The sequence below is a fragment of the Bos grunniens genome, chromosome 12 (assembly GCF_055505025.1).
Source record: "Bos grunniens cultivar Pamir isolate PY7600 chromosome 12, Bosgru_T2T1.0, whole genome shotgun sequence".
NCBI lineage: Eukaryota > Metazoa > Chordata > Mammalia > Artiodactyla > Bovidae > Bos > Bos grunniens.
The window spans coordinates 52,423,956-52,448,292 of NC_141176.1; the positions used below are offsets into that span (position 1 = coordinate 52,423,956).

A 24,337-nucleotide genomic window follows, 5' to 3' on the forward strand; every position below is an offset into this window, starting at 1 on the left:
TTAGACTTTATCACTGTATAAAAATGTACAGTGGTTTATTGACATGTACATTCCAATATGTTTACAGCTGCGAGATAATGAGGCACACTCAGTATTGCACTTCATTAAAATTTCAGGCTCAAACTTAACCTAGAAGTTTAAATGAAACTGCATTTGTAAATTTAGTAATTCTTATACAGGACAAACATTGATATCTTTATATACAGTGATACTTATTACATTTATATGCCATCCTAACACAATTTTTTTTTTTTTTAAATAACAGTCTAGGAAATAAAACAGAATATTCCTCTTTTTATCCCCACCCGTGATGCAATTGTACAGGATTACAAAAAAGGCAGTATACAATAAACAATGATTATTTTTCTTTTTTTTGCTTGAAAGCCAGCATCATTCTTAGTCCACGGGCATGGCAATTCTTTGATATCAATTATCTATAAATGTCCAATGCTTCACAGGCCAGTGACGATAATGGCCACATGCAAACACCTCACAAGTTTGATGTCTTGGTTCAAAAAGAAGATAAACTGAAACAATGGGGAAACTTTCCATAGCAAGAATTATGTACATGGTATTTGGCATCCGTCTTGCACTGTGAATGGTTCATTTTTATGGATGTAAAAATGGTCCCGTCCTTATCCTGAGCAGAGTTTAAACTTCACCACATCCGCTTGGGAGATGAAGGCAACTTCTCTCTCTGTAGACAAAGGAATCTGAGTGTTCTAAAAAGTGTGAGCATTTCTGCACACTCCACAACCCAGAGCAAACTCTTCTCCAGTGGGAGGATGAACAACATGGAGAGGACATTCAGTTCCTTCTAACTGTTTGCCTTTGGGACCTGTATACATTATGAAGGAGGCAAAAGAATATAATTAAAACACACACACACAAATCTAATGTGATGGTAAAAAAAAAATTAAAATCAAAATGAAAGTAAAAACACCTGCAGAGGTTTGTGTGCGTACTGTTGAGGCGCTGTCTAATATAGCAATCTACTCAGTTCTCTAAGAGACACAGAGGCAGAAAATACCCCATTTTACCGATAAGGAAACGGTGGCAAATTAACGTAACTTTTCTGACTCCTAGGCCCTCATCAATACCTAACTCACAAGTGCTGTGAAGAGTAAGTACCCTGGTACCAACAAGGCAGTCAATAAATTTTCTAGAGAGGAATGGACAGACAGAGGGATTCTCTTCTTCAACTTCTTAATCTGGACTCTTGTCCTTGTCCATACAACACCGTCCCCTTTTCACACCCTTCTTTCGCTGACCTTAGCTCAACACTCCCTCTCCTGCTTATCATGACCATTATACTCAACACTCTAGTCTCACATTATTCTCATCCTGCTTCTTTCAAAGTCATAAAGTACTTCTACTGTATAAAAAAAAAAAAAAAGAAGTTTTTAGAGGGAGAACAGTTACAATCTTTATTTGACACAAGCAAACAGCAGAGTAGCCATACTAAAAAAAACCCAAACAAACCCTACTTATCTTATTATCTTTGTTTTGGAATAGATAATATATTTCACATGGTTTAAAAATAAAAATACTTAAAAAATTACACGCAAAAAGAAGTCACTTTTGCCCCATTTTCAGCCAATTTTTCCTATTTCCCGCAATAATCAATCTTATTAGTTTATGAATTTTTCCAGTGCTTTTTAAATGCAAATAGAATATACCTTTCCATTTCCCTCCTTCTTACAAAAGGCAGCATCCTGTGCACATTGCTCTGACTTTTCATTTAATAGCATCTCCTACAGATCTTTTCATTTTAGTACATAGAAACTCCATCCTCAATCCCTTTCATTTTTTAATAGAGCACAGTAACTAGCATTTAACCAACCTCTTATGGGATACCTGCATTGTTTACAGATTTGTATTATTATAAACAAGGATGTGATGAATAACCCTGTATATCTGCTCTTCAGTATTTTTCTCACATATGTAGGTGTATCCCCAGAAGTGGGATCACTGAAGGGTAGATAAATTTGCAACTTTGAAAGGGACCTCAGGGTTCTGCCATTTGCATGCTGGTAAGCAATGGATGCAAGTGTGTGTCTCCTTCCCCAGCTTTAACAACACTATATACTGGTGTATGTGGTGTGTGCGTGTTTGTGTGCATTTTGACTAGGTTTAGATCTGTCTCCTCTATGTTCACATTTTATCTCCCCTTCCACTGCTCTCACTTCTGTTCAGCCTGATATTCCACCTTACTGTGATCACTAGCCTCCAGACCTCTTCTGACGTTTTCAGTCTCCTTTTGGTTTCACATTCATTTTCTCTCAGCCTGACCTCCAAAGACCATCATTTCCCCTGTATTCTCATTGGCTTCTTTAATTCCCTTGGCTCTCTGATGCTCACTATGCTGCCGATTCCCAGCCATTCTAGATTAAATCACTTGTCCACTTTATGGTGCTGATTCCAGACTTCATTTAAAAACAAAAAAAAATTCATAGCTGCTCACAATAAAGGCAGATGTGTGACTCCCCCCACCCCCACCAAAATCCTTTTAAATGGTTCTATTATCAATTAATAATTTCAAACCTCTCACGGCACTTTAGTACTGAGCAGCAATCCTTCTACTAATCCTTAGCTGACTTCCTTCTCAGTCCCCACGCTCTGAGCCCCTCGCTCCTGATGGTCATCTTTCTACTTCACTCAGAAAGCCGGAAGCTTACAAGGGCTGAGGAATCCCTTTGTTTAGGACAGTTTGAACTGGATTTCTACCACTTGAAACAAAGTGTTCTCATGGGATCATGAAATAAAACTAGAGACCATGTACATCATAATCGTATTTATAAATATTGAAAGCATACCTGCAGGACAGTGTGGAAGTTCTTCCTTAGGAATGCTAGTCATTCTCTGAAAATCATCATGACAAGCATTACAAAAATGTGTTGTTCCGAAACAGAAAAAGACAGCTACTGAGCAGCAGTAGCGACACTTATACTCCAAAAAGTCTGTGCCATGTTTTGGACACATCTACAGCGAAAGAAAATAAATACAAGACTATGGTGAGTCTATTTCAACTATACTTAATATAATCATATACATAGCTCAGTAATTCATGCTTTGAGAGTATACATAGCTCTCAAAACTGATTGAAAACTTGATGATACATACATTAAAACACTGAATAAATGTGTGGCTTGGCCCAAAAGGTTTGGACGAAGTCCCAAGTTTAAATCCCAGCTCCATAATAAACAACTTATTTAATAAGCTATCCATATAATTTCTCTGTGAATGCTTCTTGGTCAACAAAATTGAAAACTTATTAATATTTCTTTTATCTCTCATTCTCAGAGATGTACTGTTAAGATTTCATTGAAATGGAGAAAATCCTAAAAGTGTGCCTGCAGGTTTAAGAAAACGAAATAAGTAAAATTTATTACTTGTTGATACATGGTGATTATTTTATGGGACACAAAATTATAAAATGCAAATACCAACAGCATCCAAAAGAGATAATATATACAAGATGATCTGGAAAATTATACTCTGCCCTATAAATCGCAGAAAATACTGGGGAAGAAGCCTATTATACCATCCCCATGATATTATACTAGTAGTCTAAAAAAACAGATGTTTAACATTTCTAAACTGTTCCTTCTAATAAAATGTTCTCCCACCTGAGCCCTGGACACATCAGAACAGGCACCACAAATGAGTTCTCTAGGATCATAATCATCCCCTTGTCCAGCCTCAGCATCGCAGCGAGCTTCACCACCAAAATATGCCTAAGGAGGGAAGAGACTTAGATTACAGCAGCAAACAGAGAACTCTGCCATGGGAGGTTCAGTGTGGCTGCAGTGGAAGTGAAATCGAGAGGCCTCTGGAAATATTATTGTCTGTTAGACATTCCCTTGCAATGCCAAGCGGAATGTATACAGGATGCCGCTGTAAGAAACAGATCAGGACAAGAAATATGGTTTCTGCAATTCTGGAATGGATTCATGCTTACAGTAGGAAGTTCAAAGACTGAACTGTGATAGCAAAATAACAAAAGAATGGATAGTATTCCAAATAAATATCAAGAACAGGATATTAAGTAGTAAAGAGAAACTATGCTTTTCCAAGGCAAAGTTTGAATAGTTTTTCCTTTTTGACATATTAAATACCATATTCCCATCTACTCCTCTAAAAATATGCCTAAAATAAATATTAGATATTCCATTCAGAACACTGCTCATACTCACAGAGCTACACTGTATGCAGGAACTCAACAGTATCTAATACAGATACTTGAATATATGAAATTACCACAATGGGTAATTTATCTGTATTTGCTTTGGGCACAAAATAAATTCAACAAATTATAATTGGGGCATTCTGCATATATAACATGTCTCATAGCCAAAGAAACTGTATCCATAATTCTGTATAAATGAGTCAATAGAAAGTTATTATCTGTACTAGAAAACAGGTCGAAAGACAAGGCTTCATTGATACAGAGGTTATAAATGGTCGTGCACTGGCTAAATCAGGCCTCAGAAGTATTTCATTTGTCCTGGGGGCCTATTCCAGTTGTTTCACTTTTCGAGATTCCTGGCTCGGCTTCCTAAGGCATTTGACTCTCATCTGTATGGTAGTACAATATTCATTTATGAGATCCAGTACATTAAACACAGAGAAATAACATTTTATTCTTTGTAATAATTCAAGGTTCACAAATAAATGGTACACACTGGTCTTTCCTCGAGTGTGGATATTTGTTTGCCTTCCTGGCTTTCGTCTATTTAGCCTGCCATTCATTATCTGTATTTTCTTTTCCTTATGTTGAGAGACTATCTTTCATATATTGATTTCTTCCTTCCTTCATTCATTCTCCAATTAATGGTGTCTAATAAGCACCAACTACTGGAGGTAGAGAAATTTTAAAAAGTTGTCTTCATCCTCATGGAACTTACCAAGTGGGACAGAGAGACATGTGAACATCACTGTGATGCAGAATAAGAAGGGTTAAGATAGATGTATTCAAGACATCAGAATGGCGTGGTGGCACTGAGGGGGCGGGGCACACTACAGAGAAGCCTGAGCCAAATCCAGAAGTGTGATCAGACAGATTTGATCACGTATCAGGGCGTGTGTGGATGGGTGGGTCACAGGTGAGAGTAAGATGCAGAGAAGGAGGCAGAGAAGAGCATTCCAGGGAGAGAAAGGCCTACAGGACGGCATGCAGGTGCCAGGGAGTGAGCACACGTGGCCCAGTTTGGGGAATTGCAAGTTGCTCTGTAATCTGCTGCATGGGGCACAAGTGGAAGCATGTCGGGAGATGAGACTTGGAGAGCTGCTGTGTGTGGCGGGGTGGGCTACAGGGTTGTAAGCAGAACAGCGCCACGGTCGGATTCAACACCGACCAGTGGAATTCTAAGTGTGGAGCATGGAGTGGAGGGGTTAGGGGCTCCACACAATGAGCCCAGAGAGAAGGTTCCTCCTATAATTACCAAAGGAAATGATTCAGGTTGCTGAAGATGTAGGAAAGAGGAAAAAAGCTCAGAAGAGATTGAGAGGCAGAACCAACTTTGTTAATACAGACTGGAGATTGAGACAGTCAGAAGTATCTGTGAGAAATCTAAATGTCTGGTAGACAATTGGATATTTATATCTAAATCTCAAAAATTCTGGAGGGTCAGAACAATACAGGTAGGCAAAGGCATGGGTCTGCAGGTCACCAAAGGCACAGAGGTATTACTGGGCTAGAATGGATGGCTGGGGAAACAATATGTAAGAGTAGGTGAATAAAAAGAAACTCTATGAGGGAATTAAAGAGCAGTGACCAGAAAGGCAGGAAGATACCAGGAAAAGTCTTGTTCTGGAAACCGAGGAGGCAAGGATTTTTAGAAGGGAAAGGTCAAAAGAGTTAATCAAGCAAGAGAAGTTTATTTAAGAAGTAACTGGATTCAACAAACAATACTGATGGGAAAGAGATTATGCAGAGAAATATTTCATGTTCTGGAAACAATTTGTATATATATTTCTAAAAAAGCCCAAAACAAACTAAGAAAATAAATTCTACTTGAAGCAGAGCACCAAACGTTTTCATTTTTAACTTCAGACTGAAGGTATGAGAATAATTAGATGTCATTTGACAATTCAACTTCTTAATCTCATAGGTAATCTCTAGTTCTTAAAAACTGGTCATATGATTAACAGCATACCTTTCTGCATTTGTAACAGACATAATATGCATATCTATTCATGGCATAGCCAGCGGGGTCGTTGTAAAATCTCACACCAGGAGTTGTGATAGCTTCGCTCTTATGCAGACCCTCGTATTCCAGTCTCATCAGGGCTTTTCTTCTGACATCCTCATAGAGCTCTTTTATTGGATCAAGCAGGTCTTTTAACACTATATGATTTATCTTGTTCTGAAATTAAAAAAAAAAAGAACATTCTCTACCCAAAAGAATCGTTTATTTATTAATTCAAGAAACAGTGTTCATCTAAGTGCCAAGCACGGTGCTAGGAGATAATGAAAACATTTCCTAAATAAAATATCATTGAAAAATAATCCTGGACAGTCCTCACAAGCCTGTATTTTCCCAAGAGCAGTGAAAGTGGGGCACAAACATGAAAATTCCACTGTAGCAGCTTCATATTTCCGAGCATGAAATATATCTCCTGCGGCCTTAGCTGTTCCTGGAATGAAAGGTTACCCTGCTGCCACAAATGTGTGTGTGTGTGTGTTTTGGTTCCTTGGGGGTAGGGGAGGTTACATAATAGAAATGAACAAATAGTATTTCTCTATTATTTTCCTGTATCATTTCCTAAACGTGACTTTTCTCTGAAGCACCAAATGAAAAGGGAGAGAAAATACTACCGTCTTTTTGAACGTGGCTCAGTCTTACCAATGGCTGTGCTGAGTCCATGTTACACACTACACACCCTGTGCAAGCACACCCGTGAACAAGCTTCTGTGTTAAGCACTGTTAGCCTGCCAAAATAACTGCTACTCTGGTCACTACCTTTGCAGAGATGTGTCACAATGTGGAGAATTTTCTCCTTGTTTTCCCTGCGCTCTAAGGAATCTGTCCTAATGGCACTTCAAGCCCAGGTTTTACTCTCTCATGGCAGCTGTGAGCACCTACTGGCACCACAGGCTCATTCTTCTTTTGGGTAGTCATGCACTCTTCTGTCATGTGGTCTGAACCCTGAGGGGTCTGAAAGCAGTGATGTGTGCCCTTCGATGCACGACAATGTCTACATCAATTTCCTGATGTAATAGTTTAACTTAATTAGCTTTTCAGGGACAATTAATGTCTTGAAATGTATTATAATAGATACAGATCTTATTATATTCTTAGGTACTACCTGTGTGAACAGAGTAGAAACTGAAGGGGGCTGTTGAGACACAGCAGACTGGGAAGGTCACCTAGAGATGCTGCCACGTGTTTATTTTGAAAGACAAAAGATGAAGACAGAGATGAACATAAATAGGAAGTAGGTAATTTCTGATGCTTTCCATACCTTGCAAATGGGACAAGATATAAATCCAAACGTTATCCTTGGACCAAGCCATCTGTTTTCCAAAACTCGTCGACAGCACTGTAAGTGGAATACATGACTGCAGTCCAGCTTAAAGGAAAAAAGGAGAAGGGATATAACCACATGTAATAACCATAATTATGAATAACTGACAGATGATTCAGTGTAGGCTGCTACTTAGAGCAGGTAAGAGAAAAATCTAGAAATTTAGTAGAATGAAATTCCAGCCTTCTGTTATTCATGGGACATTACGAACAAGATCTTCAGCTTCTCCCAATTTTCATTATTTATGTATCAATATCACCTTATAGACAGTAAGCTGGGTTAGGGAGAAATGAGAAATATTCAGTTTTGTACCTCTTAGGAAGAAGAAGAAACTATTGATTAAAAAATTTAAGATTTGTTTTTGAGAATACTCATTGTCTTAGAGTCACAAGAACTGAACATATAAACAAACAACCAGTAAATGTTAATGAAAATCTTACTGAGCAAATTGTAACTTCCATAATATTACTAGTATATTACAGATGTATGTATATACATTATATATAGAGGTATGTATTATTATGCACAGATCAATTACATAATGCTGTAAAATGCCATGCTGAATTTTGGAAATTAAGAAGAGAGAAGCTATTGAATAATTATTTTTTTTCTCCCTTATGAACACTTTAGACATTCACTTGACTATACAGGCTCATACAAACCACAGATAAAAGCTCAGTGTACAACATGGACACAGAACAAAAAGAGCATTTGCTCTTTAAGAAACTGGTAGACATTAGTGGGACAGTTTCACCCAATTATAAGAGAGTCAATCACTTCTTTACTTGATGAGTATATTTATATTTCTTACTGAAAAATCTAGACACTTAATGCTTTACAAGCACAGACAACCTGAATGGCTGGCGCGGCCGAGAGTGCTTCCGTGAAACAGATCATGCACATGTCATCGGCGTCCTGCTTCAGGGTGGTGGCATTTTTATCACAGCCGTGTAGACAGGGCAGACAGTGCTCTTCGTTTTTAACACCTCCACATGGATGGCCACAAGGGTGGGTCTTGCTACAGGCTATCTTAGCATACTCCTGTTAAAGGTGAATTATAATACGGCACAGAAAATATATTAAAAAAAGGCAAACAGCCTGGTAAATTATATCCAATATGTTAATTTCCTAAGATACTTTCCCAGAGGAAACAGATATAAGGTTAAATAACCACAAAGTAGTTATTTTTATTCTCTGCTTGAATATAACTTAGGATTAACAAAGTTTATTTTTCTTTTAATGTGATTAAAAAAAATTTTACTCCATATAAAGGGAAAGCTGATTAAAAACTGAACTGCAAGTTTAGTCTATTTGTTATCATGCATAGCCAGGAAGTTAAAAAAACAATTCCTGACAATTATCCAATCACCAACTGTGTGCATGTTAAGTCACTCAGTCATGTCTGACTCTTTGCGACCCCATGGACTATAGCCCGCCAAGCTCCTCTGTCCATGAGATTTCCCAGTCAAGAATACTGGAGTGGTTTGCCAACCAACTACCCTTCATTAAAATGGGGATTACAAAAAATACAGGCATCTTTCATTATCCGGACTTTATCCAAATTCTTGTTAACTAAAGTGAATAATCAAAGTATTTAGATAGCATGGGACTTATATAGATGTTTAGGCTTAAACAAATTCAAGGAAACAAATAAAATGTGTAATGCAGCCCATAGATCTATGGCACCCCACTCCAGTACTCTTGCCTGGAAAATCCCATGGACGGAGGAGCCTGGTGGGCTGCAGTCCATGGGGTCGCTAAGAGTCGGACACGACTGAGCGACTTCACTTTCACTTTCCTGCATTGGAGAAGGAAATGGCAACCCACTCCAGTGTTCTTGCCTGGAGAATCCCAGGGACAGGGGAGCCTGGTGGGCTGCCGTCTACAGGGTCACACAGAGTCGGACACGACTGAAGCGACTCAGCAGCAGCAGCAGCAGCAGCAGCACAGAAGAAAATTTTAAATATATACAATGGTGACAGCTGGGAAACATAAAAGAGATTGCTTTGGGTTTGAGGGCTTTTACTGATCATTCTCCAGCTTTGGTAACACACCCAACTCTTGACATGGGTAATATGCTAATTTAGAAAACGAAAGTGATTCCGAGCTCCAACTCCCACTTATACCAAGTGAAGGTGTCATGAGGGAACACGTAAGCAAGCTCCTCCTCACTGTGATGGCCTGACGCCACACGCACCTGGCAGTCTGCATCGGAGCAAACACTGCCAACAGCAGACAACTCCGTTCCGCTCCTGGAGCCACAGAAACGGCATGCCTCCGAGCTACTTGTGGTGGGTTTTCCTAGGTGCAAGCAGAAAAGAAAAATCCTCCTTAAGCATATGTTTTCTACATATTTTACTATAACTAGTTGAAAGAAAAAAAAAAAAAAGCAAACCAGGAATGTATCACTTGCTGTCATTGAGAAATCAGCCTGGCAGTTTTGTAGCCGAATGGTTGTAAGCTGCCCTAATTACAAAGCAAATAATCACACACACACAAAAGGATAAGAAACTGAAGAGCTATCTGAAGCCAAATAAATTATTAACTGATTTATTTATACTTTACCACAGAAATAGACTAGTCAAGACAGCAGGTCGAGCAGCTATGGTCAGATCCCTCATTGTAAGACCATAATATCAGACAAAATATAACAAAAATTACATAAAAATACTTGGAAGAAAGAGAAATCATTCACGTACCTTTCCCAGCAACAATATTATAAGATATAGAGAAAAACTATTACCAGAAGATATGAAATGTGAATAACAGAAAAATTCCCAGAGAACTTAAGGTAACAGAGCAATCTGAAAGGAATTTAAATCTATTTGAAATAGCTGAAGAAGGAACAGAATCCATAAGAGAACAAAAGGAAAGAAAACAAGATTTGAAAAATACAGACCAAGCTCATTATAAAACATAAATATTGTATAAAAATCTAAATACAATAACTGAATTTAGCAATATTTATAGAAAATATATTTTTAAATGAACAGTTTATATCATAATTACAAGGATGGTTCAAACACTAGAACAGTTACTAATGTAATATATATTATATGGAGGAATAATAGGTGGAAAAAAACCAGCAGTGAGAGAAAAAAAGACTATGCTCTTGGAGCATGAAAAGTTATTCATATTTAAATTTGTCAGATTTATGCCTAACACCAAAATTAGAAATTTGTGTCAGTCAGAAAAACAGCAGACTAAAGAGGTGCTGAAAATCGGGAATTTCTAAGATTCAATGTACCTTTAAGCTGAGAATACTCCAGAAAAAAATCAAAAGATGAAAAAAGTTAAAAAAAATCAAAATGAAAAATTCATGTTTCAGATAAAATGACTTGCTCAAGGTCGCACAGCTAGTTTATAATATAGAACACTGATATAAAAATATAGATGGTGATCAATGCTGTCATAATCACTTATCAGGAAACACTCAAAATTATTCACATTAAATGATTAAATTAAACCAACATCTAGTTGAACCATAATCAGTAGGGATGGTTCACTCTACTTGCTAGGCATGATTCAGTCCTAAATCTGTTTACCTGTATGTTCTCGGAATTCCACCATTGCCTTCATTGTTTTAGAATCTGCTAATGCCATCAACCAGAACAGTTTGGTTCTGCCACAACCTTCATGAAGGTCAACCTTTATAGCTTCTTCTTCTTCCTTGAAGACCTATAGTATCATTAAAAAAAAGAGGGAAATAAATTTATCACTCTCAAAGAAGATGTATAAAATTTAATTATGCAATAATGAATAATTTATTAGGCACTCTAAGAAACTTTAGGTATTTCTAGTCTTCTCGTTAACCTTCACAACCACCTCATTTTTTATAAATGTGGAAACCAAGTCTCAGAGATTAGACGACATTCTTGATTGACACAGTTGGTAAATGAGACAGCTGGGAATTCCACCAAGGTCTTTGATTCCAAGGTCCATTTTTCTTCCCCATGACACCAATTCTCTTTCCCACTTTTATTTCTCACTGAATATATTTTATGTTCCAGACACTGTTATACATGTAAATGCAGAAATCGTCACCTGTCTTTGATGAGTTTTGGTTCGCCGATGAAGATGAAGGAATCTGTCACAGTCAGTACATAGGTTTCCACATACATTGCACAAAATGATTGCTGCAGTTTCACCGTCATCATGGTTATCACACATTGGCTAGAAAAGGACATTTCCATATGTTACAGCAGATTAACCAGAAAGGCTTAAATACTCATACACCCTGAATGTGATTTATTTACAACAGGATCAGATTGTTACTCTGAACTCTTATAAGAATTTAGAATTTGAATGTTAAACAGAATTATGGCAAATGTACTTAACTATAAAAAATCCCCAAATCCATGATTAATGGGCTACGTATGTTCAGTGATGTACAAAATAATCATTATACTTTTTTTTAGAGACTTAAGAAAATTTCTCCTGTTACATTCAAACATTCTATATGCTAAATGAATAAATAATGCATTTTTGACACATGAATGTTAAGGAAATGTTTAAAGGGCCTATATAAAGTTTTTCCTTCTGGGGAAGCAAGGGATACTTCACAAACTCTAAGTACATTTGTGAATAAATTGCATCTCATGTTGCTCTCTTACTGCTTTATTTCCTTCATCTCATAAGACATTTTAGTACAAAATCTAGATACAGAATCAGAGTCTGGCTAAAACCAACTTTTGATAAGATGCAAACATGACTCAGAGAAGAAAGGAGAAGTTTTCTCAACATAATTAAATTCCCTGATATACCATGAAGAGGAAACCCCAACTGCAGAGACTTGTGAGATGAACTTGGGCCATGTGATGCAATTTTTCAAGAGTTCCACTAATTGTGCATTTTGACACGTGGAGTAAAGCTAGGCTAAAGCTTAGTATAAAGAAAAACAAGCTAGATTTGTATAAAGTAACTCTGATCTTACCATTTGTTTCTGCTGTCCATCCTTTCCCATCCATCTCCCTGAGGAGAGGCGGTCGACATGGTCCTGGTCAAGAACACACAGCGAGGCCAGAGCAAGCCAGAGCTGGTGAAAGGAAACGCGGTTATACCACCGACTTAGAGGACACGGACTGCCACGGCTAAGCAATGTTAGCCGGACGTGAGGTCCCCAGAGGTACTCGGGTCTTCCTGATGTGGCAGCAGGCACACACGCCCACCACTGTGTGTGCCAGGTTCACAGTAGGAACGCAAACATACTGAATAAACGACTTGCTCAGATGAACCACTCTGTTGTCTTTCTGACATATAAAATTACCCCTTAATATTCTAATGTGTAAACAGTGTATCAATACATAAATTTATATACTTAATATACCAGTGTCTCCTATAAATTTTTCCATGTAGTGGCAATGAATTCCAAGGAAGGTGGGAGAAAGGGCTGTTGAATTTTTCAGTCCCATAAGAAGTGGGGTAGTAAGGGATTCTCAGAAATCTCTGTACGCACATAACAGCCTAGTGCCAGGCTTGATACACTTTGTCAGGAATAAGTCAACATCTTACAAGGTTTAGAAGACTGTCCTCAAATATAATTTAGAATTTTCTGAGGCTTAAAGTGTAAGTTTTATTTTTATATAGAATATTACTTCACTACTGAAAAATAGAAAATGACTCAAATGTTTCAACGCTGAGAAGTGCAAATGAGTGTCACTGGATATGGAGTAAAGAGAGAAGAAAAGCAGGGAAAGAAAAACCAGAAGAAAAGTGTGCAATGAGAAAGGTGAGAGCAAACATCAGAACCTGTGCAGCCTATGTGTTGGGAAAAGGTCCCAGAGTCACACTCACTGGCAACGTGGCATCAACTGGCTTTTTCTGCCCAAGGGAAAAACAATGTATCTTATTTTTCAGACTTCTGAGGATTAGCTTAGGCATTTTCTACCAGTTTTTACTTCTTCCTAATGCTGTCACATTACCCTGCTTCAAGGAAATGTCAAATTTCGTTTGGAAGTGTATGGGACATGATACTAGGTAGGTTAAAATCTACAGTAGATCTCTCATTTGAAGGATGCAATCTCACTTCCTAAGAGACTCTGCCCCACTGTGCCCTGCGCACACTTTCTGTTTTTTAAAAGTAAGGCCTACACATTCAGTAAGTAGGCCATACGGCTCTATTTTAGGACAACTGAGTTATTACGGAAGAAGCAGGTAGGGGTCTTGTCTTTAAAGGATCTCAGTCTATCACAGTGTCACACTGATACTAAAGTTATCAGGAAATATCATTAGAAACATAGTACACTGACATATAGGTAATACAAAACCAGTATATCCTTTACAAAATCCTTGAATAAATAGTGAATGAAAGTCGCTCAGTTGTGTCCAACTCTTTGCGACCCCATGGACTATACAGTCTATGGAATTCTCCAGGCCAGAATACTGGAGTGGGATTCCCTTCTCCAGGGGATCTTCCCAACCCAGGGATTGAACCCAGGTCTCCCATATTGCAGGCAGATTCTTTACCAAGTGGAGCTATGAGGGATGTATATCCTTAGCTCCCTTAAAAATAACAAAAACAAATGACAAAGAACACCTAACAGTGAATATTAAAAATTACTATACTTAGCTTGTAATACAAAAAAACCCTTCATACTTTTTCAATAAATACAATATTTGATATGAAAAAAAAAGTGAAGCAGGTGGGGAAGGGATGGATTGGGAACTTGAGATTAGTAGATCCCAACTATTATACAGAGAACTGGTAGCAGCAAAGTCCTACTGTATAGTACAGGGAACTATATTCAATGTCCTGGGATAAACCGTAATGGAAAAAGAGTATGAAAAAGAATATATTTATATGTGAATCGGAGTAGAAATTAACACATTATAAATCAACTCTATTCAATAAAGTAAATTTTTTTAAAAAGTAAATTAAGCTGACTTATTGATTTAAATTTGTTTAAACCTATAAGGAAAAAGAACAGGCAACAACAATACAGACCAAATCAAGGAAACCTACCCTAGTTGTTGCAATACACCTCACTGGAGATCTGAATTCCTCCTCCATCTTGGTCAGGGCAATGATGGTTTCCGCAATGGCATTTTTTGTCACTCTTGACCACGCTTCTGACAAATGACCCTAATGACCAAGACAGAATAATGTGATAAGCAACCAGACAGGTAGAATCAAAGCAGAAAATTCTATTCTTTTACCATCCCTCACCAAACAGGAAACTTTGCTAGTAGAATTTTAGATCAAAGGACATACTTTAAAAATCCTTCACAACCATATTATAAACTCAACCTCTTATTACTATTTAGATGATTCAAAAGAAAAGTATGTAAAAATTTAGGTTCCCAAGATGGGGAAACAGTGGAAACAGTGTCAGACTATGTTTTTGGGCTCCAAAATCATTGAAGATGGTGATTACAGCCATGAAATTAAAAGATGCTTACTCCTTGAAAGGAAAGTTATGACCAACCTAGATAGCATATTCAAAAGCAGAGACATTACTTTGCCAACAAAGGTTTGTCTAGTCAAGGCTATGGTTTTTCCTGTGGTCATGTATGGATGTGAGAGTAGGACTGTGAAGAAGGCTGAGTGCCGAAGAACTGATGCTTTTGAACTGTGGTGTTGGAGAAGACTCTTGAGAGTCCCTTGGACTGCAAGGAGATCCAACCAGTCCATTCTAAAAGAGATCAGTCCTGGGTGTTCATTGGAAGGACTGACGCTGAAGCTGAAACTCCAATACTTTGGCCACCTCATGCGAAGAGTTAACTCACTGGGAAAGATCCTGATGCTGGGAGGGACTGGGGGCAGGAGGAGAAGGGCACGACAGAGGATAAGATGGCTAGATGGCATCACCGACTCAATGGACATGAGTTTGAGTAAACTCCGGGAGGTGGTGATGGACAGGGAGGCCTGGCGTGCTGCAGTTCATGGGTTTGCAAAGAGTTGGACACAACTGAGCGACTGAACTGAACTGAACTTTTTTCCTACAGAATTCAAGGGCATTTCACCTTACATTTAGATAAAAACATAACAAACACTAAGGTGTCTATGACTGAGACATTTTGATCAAGAAACCCTGTTATTTAACATAGAACTCATACATCTAAGCTGATTTGCTTTAGAGGAGTACTACTGGAACCCAAGAGCATAAATGGATTTAAATTACAATTACATTAATTCGCTGACTTGATTTTTACTGAAAACCAACATGTCACTACTATAGAATTTTGGTATTCCCAAACATCCTTCCTACATATGTTCATCCAGTGAACATACTCAAAAAGCCTACTTGAGAACTGAAAACATTCTCCATTTCTCCCACTGAGGAAATGTCCATGCTGCTGGAAATGTGATAGAACTTCATTTTTTCCCAGAACATGCTTACTAATCTCATATCCATGTGCTAGCAGTTGTTAAAGGGACAGCTCCAATTTCAATTTCTCTTCCTCCAAAATGCTTGCCGTTTACTCCACCTCTCAGGATCTACCATCCACAGTGTCCTGCCCTCTTCGGGCTGGACTCCTGGAAGTACAAGAGCCAGGCACCCTGAGAAGTAATTACCTTTCCTCCACACTCCTGGATCTCCCCACAAAAGTAAAACCTGGACAGCAGTACAGGACATTCAGTAAACCATGACAACGGAAGACTGAGAAAGCTTCACACTGAAAAAGGCCCTTTCTTGTCTAGAGTCTTGGACTCAGACTGCTTTGTAGGGTTCAAACAGTATACTTTGTTTTTTAAGCTTTAAGTCTTGGAAGACTTACGGAAATATTTCTCAAGCAAATTAATTGGGAAGCTTGAAATGCACACAGTTTACACAAAAGGAAAAATTTTTACCAACTGAAAAGACAAAGGGTGCAACAGTGAACTTACAAACAGAGCTTGTGAATGAGGCAAAATAACATGAATGTCGTCCTAACAATTCAGTAGAATGATTACGCTACTTGTTTTGTTAATCACGTTTCTACTGGGAACTTACTGCGGCCATATCCTTAACAAGTTTAATGATGATCTCTGAGATCTGGGTAGGAGTGGAGCCCTTCATCCACCAATGACTCTCACCTCGACGGATGTAACTGCAAAGAAAAGTCAGCATTTGTAAACCAATCAGTAGTAGTTACAAATGAATAAGTCAAAAACTTATTTAAAATGATTCAACTGGTTAGGGCATTTTAAAAGAAAATTAATCACAATATTACTCATAATCTATCTCTTCAACTCTAAGAGAGTAGCTATTCTGATTATGTTCCCTTTCAAGTATTTCATTGTTTATTACTATAAATATCAAACATTATTTTTGCATGCATCTTTTAGAACAGTACCATTCAAAATAGATCCACAAACTATTTGTTACCAGTCCACATAAAGATAAGAGCTTGCACCAGAATGTCAACTACATGGCTAATTTACCACAGTTTAGTTTAGCTCACATTTTTTCCCCTGGCAAGACTATCCAGGTGAAGGAAGTGATACACTTATAACATTCTGGCGCTTAATGTCATGAACTGGCTCTTTCTCTAGCATTATTCCAGATGTCCTTAATCTTCTGCTGTTATATACAATTCTGTATCAAACAGTCCTCTACAATATCTTTGTGTACATGTATGAACATTTTTTGAGAGAAACAGTTCTACAGAAGTAAAACTGGTAGGTCAAAGGATATGCATATTTTAAATAGACTGATGCTATCAAACTATTTAGCAAAAGGTTTTAGCAATTTAGACGTCAGTTACGCGAATGCAAAGATATTTCACTATTGTTTTAATCTACATTTCTCTGACTACCACTGAAGTACCTTTTATTTATCGGCATTGGTAATTTTTTTAACACTTGTAATTATTTTTGGCTGTATTGGGTCTTGGATGCGGCACATGGACTCTGAGATGTGGCACACAGTCTTCTCTGTCATTGTGGCACGTGGGCTCCAGAGCACATGGGTTTGCAGTTGCTGCTCGCAGGCTTAGTAGTTGCCCAGCGGCATGTGGGATCTTAGCTCCCTGACCAGGGATTGAACCCACGTCCTCTGCATTGGAAGGTGGATTCTTAACTACTGCATCACCAGGGAAGTCCTGGCATTTGTTAATTTCTCTTCTCTGAACTGACTATTCTTGTCAGAAATCTGTATTGGTTGTTTTTTCATTGATTTGTAGTCATTCTTCTAATATTATGACTAATAATTCATTGCCTACTAACTGTTAAATATTTTTTTCCAAGTCAGTTGTTTGTATTTTAAAAACAAACAACTTTCACTTTTATGTAGCCAAGCCTCTGAGTCTTTTCCCGTTACTTCAGGTTCTGTGTTTTACTTAAGGACGTCTTCTCAAATTGATGATTATAAAAATGTTCTATAATTTGTCCTAGTAGAGTTTAAAAGCAAAAATATGTGAAGTTTCAGTTGATCTCAAGTTTACTGTGAACATGGTGAGAGAGTCTATAGTTTTTTGTTTTGACTTGGGAAGTATTCTAACATCATATGCTCAGCAAATTTTTCTTTCTCCACTAATTTGAAAAGACACTTTTATTATACACAGCATTCTTTTTCATACACAGGTCAGTCATTTATGGCTTCTATTTCTGGTAAATACGCAAACAAGGTAGAATCTGAAGTGTCTGAAACCTTCAAACAGTAGCTCACTCCGTTCTATTTTTGTACCAAAACAGATACAGTGACCCACCTGGAATTGAAAATCATCGGGAGGGTGACTGTTGTCACTCCTTTGCCCACGGAGGTACCAGCTGTTCCTGTGATGGTGGTTCCTTTGGCTTTTAGCTGTACTGTGAGTGCTTTGGCAATGCATCCTAGAAACATGTCCAAGATACCTAGCTTATTCCAATCTCCTTTCTCTGTTGAGTGAATAATGTCACTGATATCTGCTGGCGGGAGAGACTTGACTCCTATAATGCTGGCCAGACGGTTAGGGGTCACTTCAGGCAAAACTCGTCTTAGTAAGGAGGTCACCTGGTATGAAAAATAAGAGAATTCTATTTAAAGATTTGGGATTGACATATACACACAGCTATATTTGAAATAGATAACCAACCTACTGTATAGCACAGGGAACTCTGCTCAATATTCTGTAATAGCCTAAATGGGAAAATAACTTGAAAAAGAATAGATAACATGTACATGTGACTGAATCTCTTTGCTGTCCACCTGAAACTAACACAACGTTGTTAATCAGCTATACTTCAATTTTTTGAAAAAAGATTCGTGTTTTATTTAAAGTATTCTTTTTTTTTGAGTCCAGCTGCCATTCTATGACTTCAAAAGTTTTGAGGACAGAGAAATGATTTAAGCTTGATTTAATTTCTCATATGACTACCACTCCAGGGCAGCAAGAAAAAAACACATCTCTTACTTGGTCATTATATATTTTACAGTAATAAGGCTGAGTAGCGGAATACTATTTATCACAATAGCACTAAAATGGAACATATTTTGTTCTTCCATATCTCACTATAATGAGTCAAAAAGAAAAACATGGGGTTAAAATACAATCCAAAAATCAAAATATGCTATAACAAACAAACCAACCAACCCCCCCTCCCGCCAAAAAAAAACATTGATTCTCTTTGTTAGAATAATTTTTAACAATGTTTCAAACATGTATACCTGTGGCCGATTCATGTTGATGTATGGAAAAAACCATCACAATATTGTAAAGTAACCATCCTCTATATAAAATAAACAAATTAATTAAAAATAGAAAGTAACAAAATAAGCTTCCAGGTAGGAGATGTGCCAGTCACCTGTCTCTGGACGCGTGGGGAGGCAGTGTGGAGCAGAGAGAAGAGGTCCTGGAGTAGAGTCAGCTGCTGGGCCAAGTACTGCCGGCCCACGTTGGAGCCGCTCAAGGCCAGGACCATGGAGAGCAGCTCGAAGCAGTAGGCGTCAGAGGAGGCGTCTTCATCATTGGGCTGGGAATTGGCATTTTCTTTGCTTGATATGGCATGTTCCCATTCCTCGCGGACTCTGGTGGCTTCCATGCGAATGGCCTGGACGATGTGAGCACACACCTGTTCAAGGGCAACATAAAGAAAATGTAAAAGTGTTTATTTGTAAGGTTTAATTAAAAAAAAAAAAGGATATTAGTTGATACTCAATTTAATACTCTTCCTTCCAGTTAATTCTCCATCATACCATTCTCTTAACACATCTTAAAAACAATTAAGGAAAACGACAATTAAAAACCTGAGTATTTAAATCAATTAGTATAGAAATGAATGCTATACTGGTTACCAATTCCCCTGCCTGTGGTTTAAGACATGAAATGAAAACAAATCACCATATTTAATCACTTCTAAGGCATCTTTTCCCCCATATTTCTATTCATAATGTGATTTGTAATTGATACAATTCATAATTTAATTGGCAGCAATTTTCTTTTTTTTAGTGACAGAAAAAAACAGCACATTTTACAACTGGTAGCTTCTACAAGTCAATAAAATGCTGTTAAAAAGATAAAGCACAAATAAATTTATGTGATTTATTTAAAAAAGACTTAAGGTGTTTAAAGTTAAAATAGTGGGCCAATTTACAACCTAATTCAAAAGTCAGTATTTTATGTGACTTGGAAAGGGCTGATTTTATGTTACTTAGGTATTCCCAAAGTGAATTCCCATTACATGAATGATCTAGTGCTACTATGCCATCTTGTGATAATTAGAAATATCTAACACTGGTTTAGTTAACATTATAACTGCTCAGCAGAATAATTTTAAAAAACAACAACAAACAAAAAAACAAAGGGGAAAGGAACACAGGAAATGTAAATGAAATCTGATATAACTGGGTATTTGACACCAAAATGAAACAATCTACCTGAAAATGAGAAAAACAAAGAGCGGCAAGGTAAGAAAGTTAACATTGATAACAAAGTCTTTAAAGTGATGCAGGTATGCCAACATACTCCTTCCTCTCTAGAAAAAGGCAGACACATTCTGCAGGACCTATAAAAGAGTCAGCATAAAAAAGCCCCCATAAATTTTGGAAAATGCTTTACACCCTAAAAACAAACAAAACTGATGGAGATTGTGAAATGACTACTGACCAACCTGTTTCTGTAGGTTAGTCAGTTTACTCCTGCTGAAGATGATTCCAACCATATGTTCTTTCAGGTCAGCGTCTGATGTTGCCTTTAGATACAAAAGGGGAAGAAAAGGAAGCAGGCTCTTTTAATAAAACTCATATACTCAACATTTTGAAATGTCTTGATAAGTAATTATACAGGTATCTTTACAAGGTGAATTCATTTTAAATTGAGATCTATAACACTAAAAAGAAGGATAAAAAGTTTGAAGAAATCACTATTGGCTAATGTGACCATAAAAAGGACAAAATTTCTGACTTTAAGAAATCCAGAGAAGTTTGCTTCATGGATTTCTTTATAATCTAGTCAATTTGTGTCAGTTCGTTTAAATCTATTTCTAAACTGTGAACACTATTAGTTCATATCCTATATTTGGTTATTAGAAGAGCAACTCAGGAAAATGACATTTGGTTAGAAAGGAAGTATCCTAACAACACTCTCTGATAATGGTGGTCTTAAGTTATTCCAACACTGACTGTAAACAAAGAAACCTATCACAAGAAGACATAAGAAGGCTGAAGTTTTATAGTGCCTATCACGTGTAGGACACTGTTTTAAGTGGTAGATAAATATACAAACAGATATAAGTATACATATACACACAACCTTATTTAATCTTCAGAAAGACCCCATAAGGGGTTTGATGTTCTGCCTGCTTTATAGGTAAGAAAACTGAGGCAAAGCACCCTTGTATTAGAATTGAAAATGACTCTTGGTTTCACTTTTCTTAGGATAGAGACAGCCACAAGAGAATGTTGCTCCCACCTTAATAGTGAGAAAAGCTGGTAATCTACAGAACTGTAATTTTTGGGTGCCCACTAGAGAGCTGACATAGGCAACCAGGTGAACTAAAATCTAAATTGACAAATCCATATTGTTGGACACTTCAAATTGTTTCTGTACCTAATACAAGTAAATGAGAAAACAATGAACCTTACCTATCAGCAAGGTTCTTACAGATCTGAATAAAACTATCAACCAACTGAATTAACCACATTTGTAGAACTCTTCAAACAACAACAGCAGAGTTCACATTCGTTTAAGTGCACATGGACATTCGCTAAACTATACCATTACTATGAGCCAGAATTCAGGTCTTAATAGCCTCAAAAGTGATGAAATTATACAACTATATATATATATACACACACACATTTGACCACAAAGGAATTAAAGTAGAAATTAACAATACAAGGCTATCAGGAAAACTCCCAATATTCAGAAATTAAATAAGACACTTGTAAATTACCCAGAAGTGAAGGATAAATCAAAATCGAAGTCAGAAAATATTTTGAATTGAATGAAATGGAAAAAAACAATACTCAAATCTGTGACACTAAAGCAGTGCTAAGAGGAAAATCACAGCATTACTTATATGAGAAAAGAAAGGCCTCAACTCATCATATTAGGACTTTAAGAAGTCAGAAAAAGAACACACTGAATCCAAAGCAAACAGCTGGAATGATATAATAAAAGAAGATACATCACAATAGAGTCTAAAGATAAGAGTATATTATGAACAACTTATGCCAATAAATCCAGCAACTCAGATGAAATGGGCAAATTACTTGAAAGGCAGAAGTACCAAAGCTCACTCAAAAAGAATGGGTAACTGCAGTTTCCTTGGAAAACTAAGGAGAGTAAGTTTGTAGAATAAATTTTGTGTGTGTTTGTGTGCTACATATAGCTAGAATACACATTAACAAATGAGTTCCTTTTAGACAGGGAGATCTTTTAACTTCTTTCATAATTTATTTTGCTTTTTCCTTTTTAAAAGCAGCTGTATTGACACATAGTTCACATACCATATTATTCATTCATTTAAAGTATATAATTTAATGGTTTATATGCATGCACAGATAAGTGCAGCCATCACCACAGTCAATTTTAAAGCATTTTTACCACCCTAAAAAGAAACACTGTGCCACTCAGTTATCACTCCTCTAGCTCATCTTCTTTAAACAAAAATAAAGTACATATAAGGAAACACTGCATATCGATTAATATACACAGCAATATATGGTTATTTTACTGAATAAAAGAAAATGAAAAAAGAGAAATATATAAGAAATCCATTCTGATAAAAATTCTCAATAAACGAGGAACATCCTCAAACTGACTAAGCACAATTACAAAAAATCTACAGTGAAAGACTGAATATTTTCCTTTTCCAATCTAGAAAAGACAAATATATGTGATCTCACGACTTTTATTCAACATGGTAACTGAAGGTATTAGTCAGTAGAATAACACAAGATTGGAAAGAAAGAAGTAAAACTGGCTTTCTTTGAAGACCATATGATTATCTATGAAGAAAAATTCCAAAGTTACTACAAAAGAGCTTCTCAAACTATTAAGTAAATTTAAGACCATGAAAAAAGTGAAAGTGAAAGTCGCTCAGTTGTGTCCGACCCTTTGAGACGCCATGGACTACACAGTGCATGTAATTCTCCAGGCCAGAATATTAGAGCGGGTAACTGTCCCTCCTCCAGGGGATCCTCCCCTCTGGGGACTGAGCCACATTCAGTGTAGATCTCCCACATTCCAGGCAGATTCTTAACCAGCTCAGACACCAGGGAAGCCCAAGAATACTGAAATGGGTAGCCTATCCCTTCTTCAGTGGATCTTTCCCAACCCAGAAACTGAACCAGGGTTTCCTGCATTGCAGGCAGATTCTTAACCAACTGAGCCATAGGTGTCCCTTAAGAAGACCATAGCATAAAAGTTTAATGCACAAAAGTCAATTGCGTTTTTATGTACTAGAAATGAATAACTGCAAAGTGAAATAAAAAATATTTACAATAGTATCAAAACCATCAAATGCTTAGGGATCAATTTTAAAAAGTGTGTATAAGACATGTACACAGAGCTTAACTATAAAACATTGCTGGCAGAAATTAAAGAAGATCTAAATAAATGGACAGAACTAAATATAATATTCATGGATTTGCTGTTGTTGTTTAGTTGCTAAGTCTTGACTCTTGTGCAACCCCATGGACTGTGACCCACCTGGCTTCTCTGTCCATGGGATTTCCAGACTCAATATTAAGATGTCAATTCTCCCCAAACTGAGCACTTTGGTGCAATTCCAATCAATATTCCAGCAGGCTTAAAAAAAAAAATTTATGTTTTTGTTTTTTTTTTCTCTTACTTGAATGAAATCCTTGCTGGGTACAATAATCTGGGCTGTAGGTTATTTTCTTTCATCATTTTAAGTATGTCTTGCCATTCCCTCCTGGCTTGAAGAGTTTCTATTGAAAGATCAGCTGTTATCCTTATGGGAATTCCCTTGTGTGTTATTTGTTGTTTTTCCCTTGCTGCTTTTAATATTTGTTCTTTGTGTTTGATCTTTGTTAATTTGATTAATATGTGTCTTGGGGTGTTTCGCCTTGGGTTTATCCTGTTTGGGATTCTCTGGGTTTCTTGGACTTGGGTGATTATTTCCTTCCCCAGTTTAGGGAAGTTTTCAACTATTATCTCCTCAAGTATTTTCTCATGGTCTTTCTTTTTGTCTTCTTCTTCTGGAACCCCTATGATTCGAATGTTGTAGCGTTTAATATTGTCCTGGAGGTCTCTGAGATTGTCCTCATTTCTTTTAATTCGTTTTTCTTTTATTCTCTCTGATTCATTTATTTCTACCATTCTATCTTCTAATTCACTAATCCTATCTTCTGCCTCTGTTATTCTACTATTTGTTGCCTCCAGAGTGTTTTTAATTTCATTTATTGCATTATTCATTATATATTGACTCTTTTTTATTTCT

General features: G+C 37.1%; 1 protein-coding gene across 40 annotated transcripts in view; it reads right to left on the reverse strand.

Moving 5' to 3' along the window:
* MYCBP2 (MYC binding protein 2) overlaps window positions 1-24,337 on the reverse strand; it is a 270,702-nt gene continuing 246,365 nt past the window's right edge. For 19 of the 40 annotated variants that reach the window (XM_086330007.1, XM_086330023.1, XM_086330015.1 and 16 more), the window contains 15 exons: window positions 20,540-20,620; window positions 19,235-19,501; window positions 18,160-18,443; window positions 16,464-16,560; window positions 14,492-14,611; window positions 12,464-12,565; window positions 11,575-11,703; window positions 11,076-11,208; window positions 9,728-9,831; window positions 8,380-8,571; window positions 7,468-7,575; window positions 6,159-6,368; window positions 3,630-3,737; window positions 2,817-2,982; window positions 1-838 (listed from right to left, as the gene is read on the reverse strand). In XM_086330007.1, coding sequence (XP_086186133.1) covers window positions 723-838; window positions 2,817-2,982; window positions 3,630-3,737; window positions 6,159-6,368; window positions 7,468-7,575; window positions 8,380-8,571; window positions 9,728-9,831; window positions 11,076-11,208; window positions 11,575-11,703; window positions 12,464-12,565; window positions 14,492-14,611; window positions 16,464-16,560; window positions 18,160-18,443; window positions 19,235-19,501; window positions 20,540-20,620 — 2,217 coding nt within the window. In that variant the 3' untranslated portion in view covers window positions 1-722. Of the gene's footprint in view, window positions 839-2,816; window positions 2,983-3,123; window positions 3,354-3,629; window positions 3,738-6,158; window positions 6,369-7,467; window positions 7,576-8,379; window positions 8,572-9,727; window positions 9,832-11,075; window positions 11,209-11,574; window positions 11,704-12,463; window positions 12,566-14,491; window positions 14,612-16,463; window positions 16,561-18,159; window positions 18,444-19,234; window positions 19,502-20,539; window positions 20,621-24,337 lie in introns of all 40 variants that reach the window. The other 21 variants (XM_086330024.1, XM_086330021.1, XM_086330018.1 and 18 more) reach the window with 3 other exon arrangements.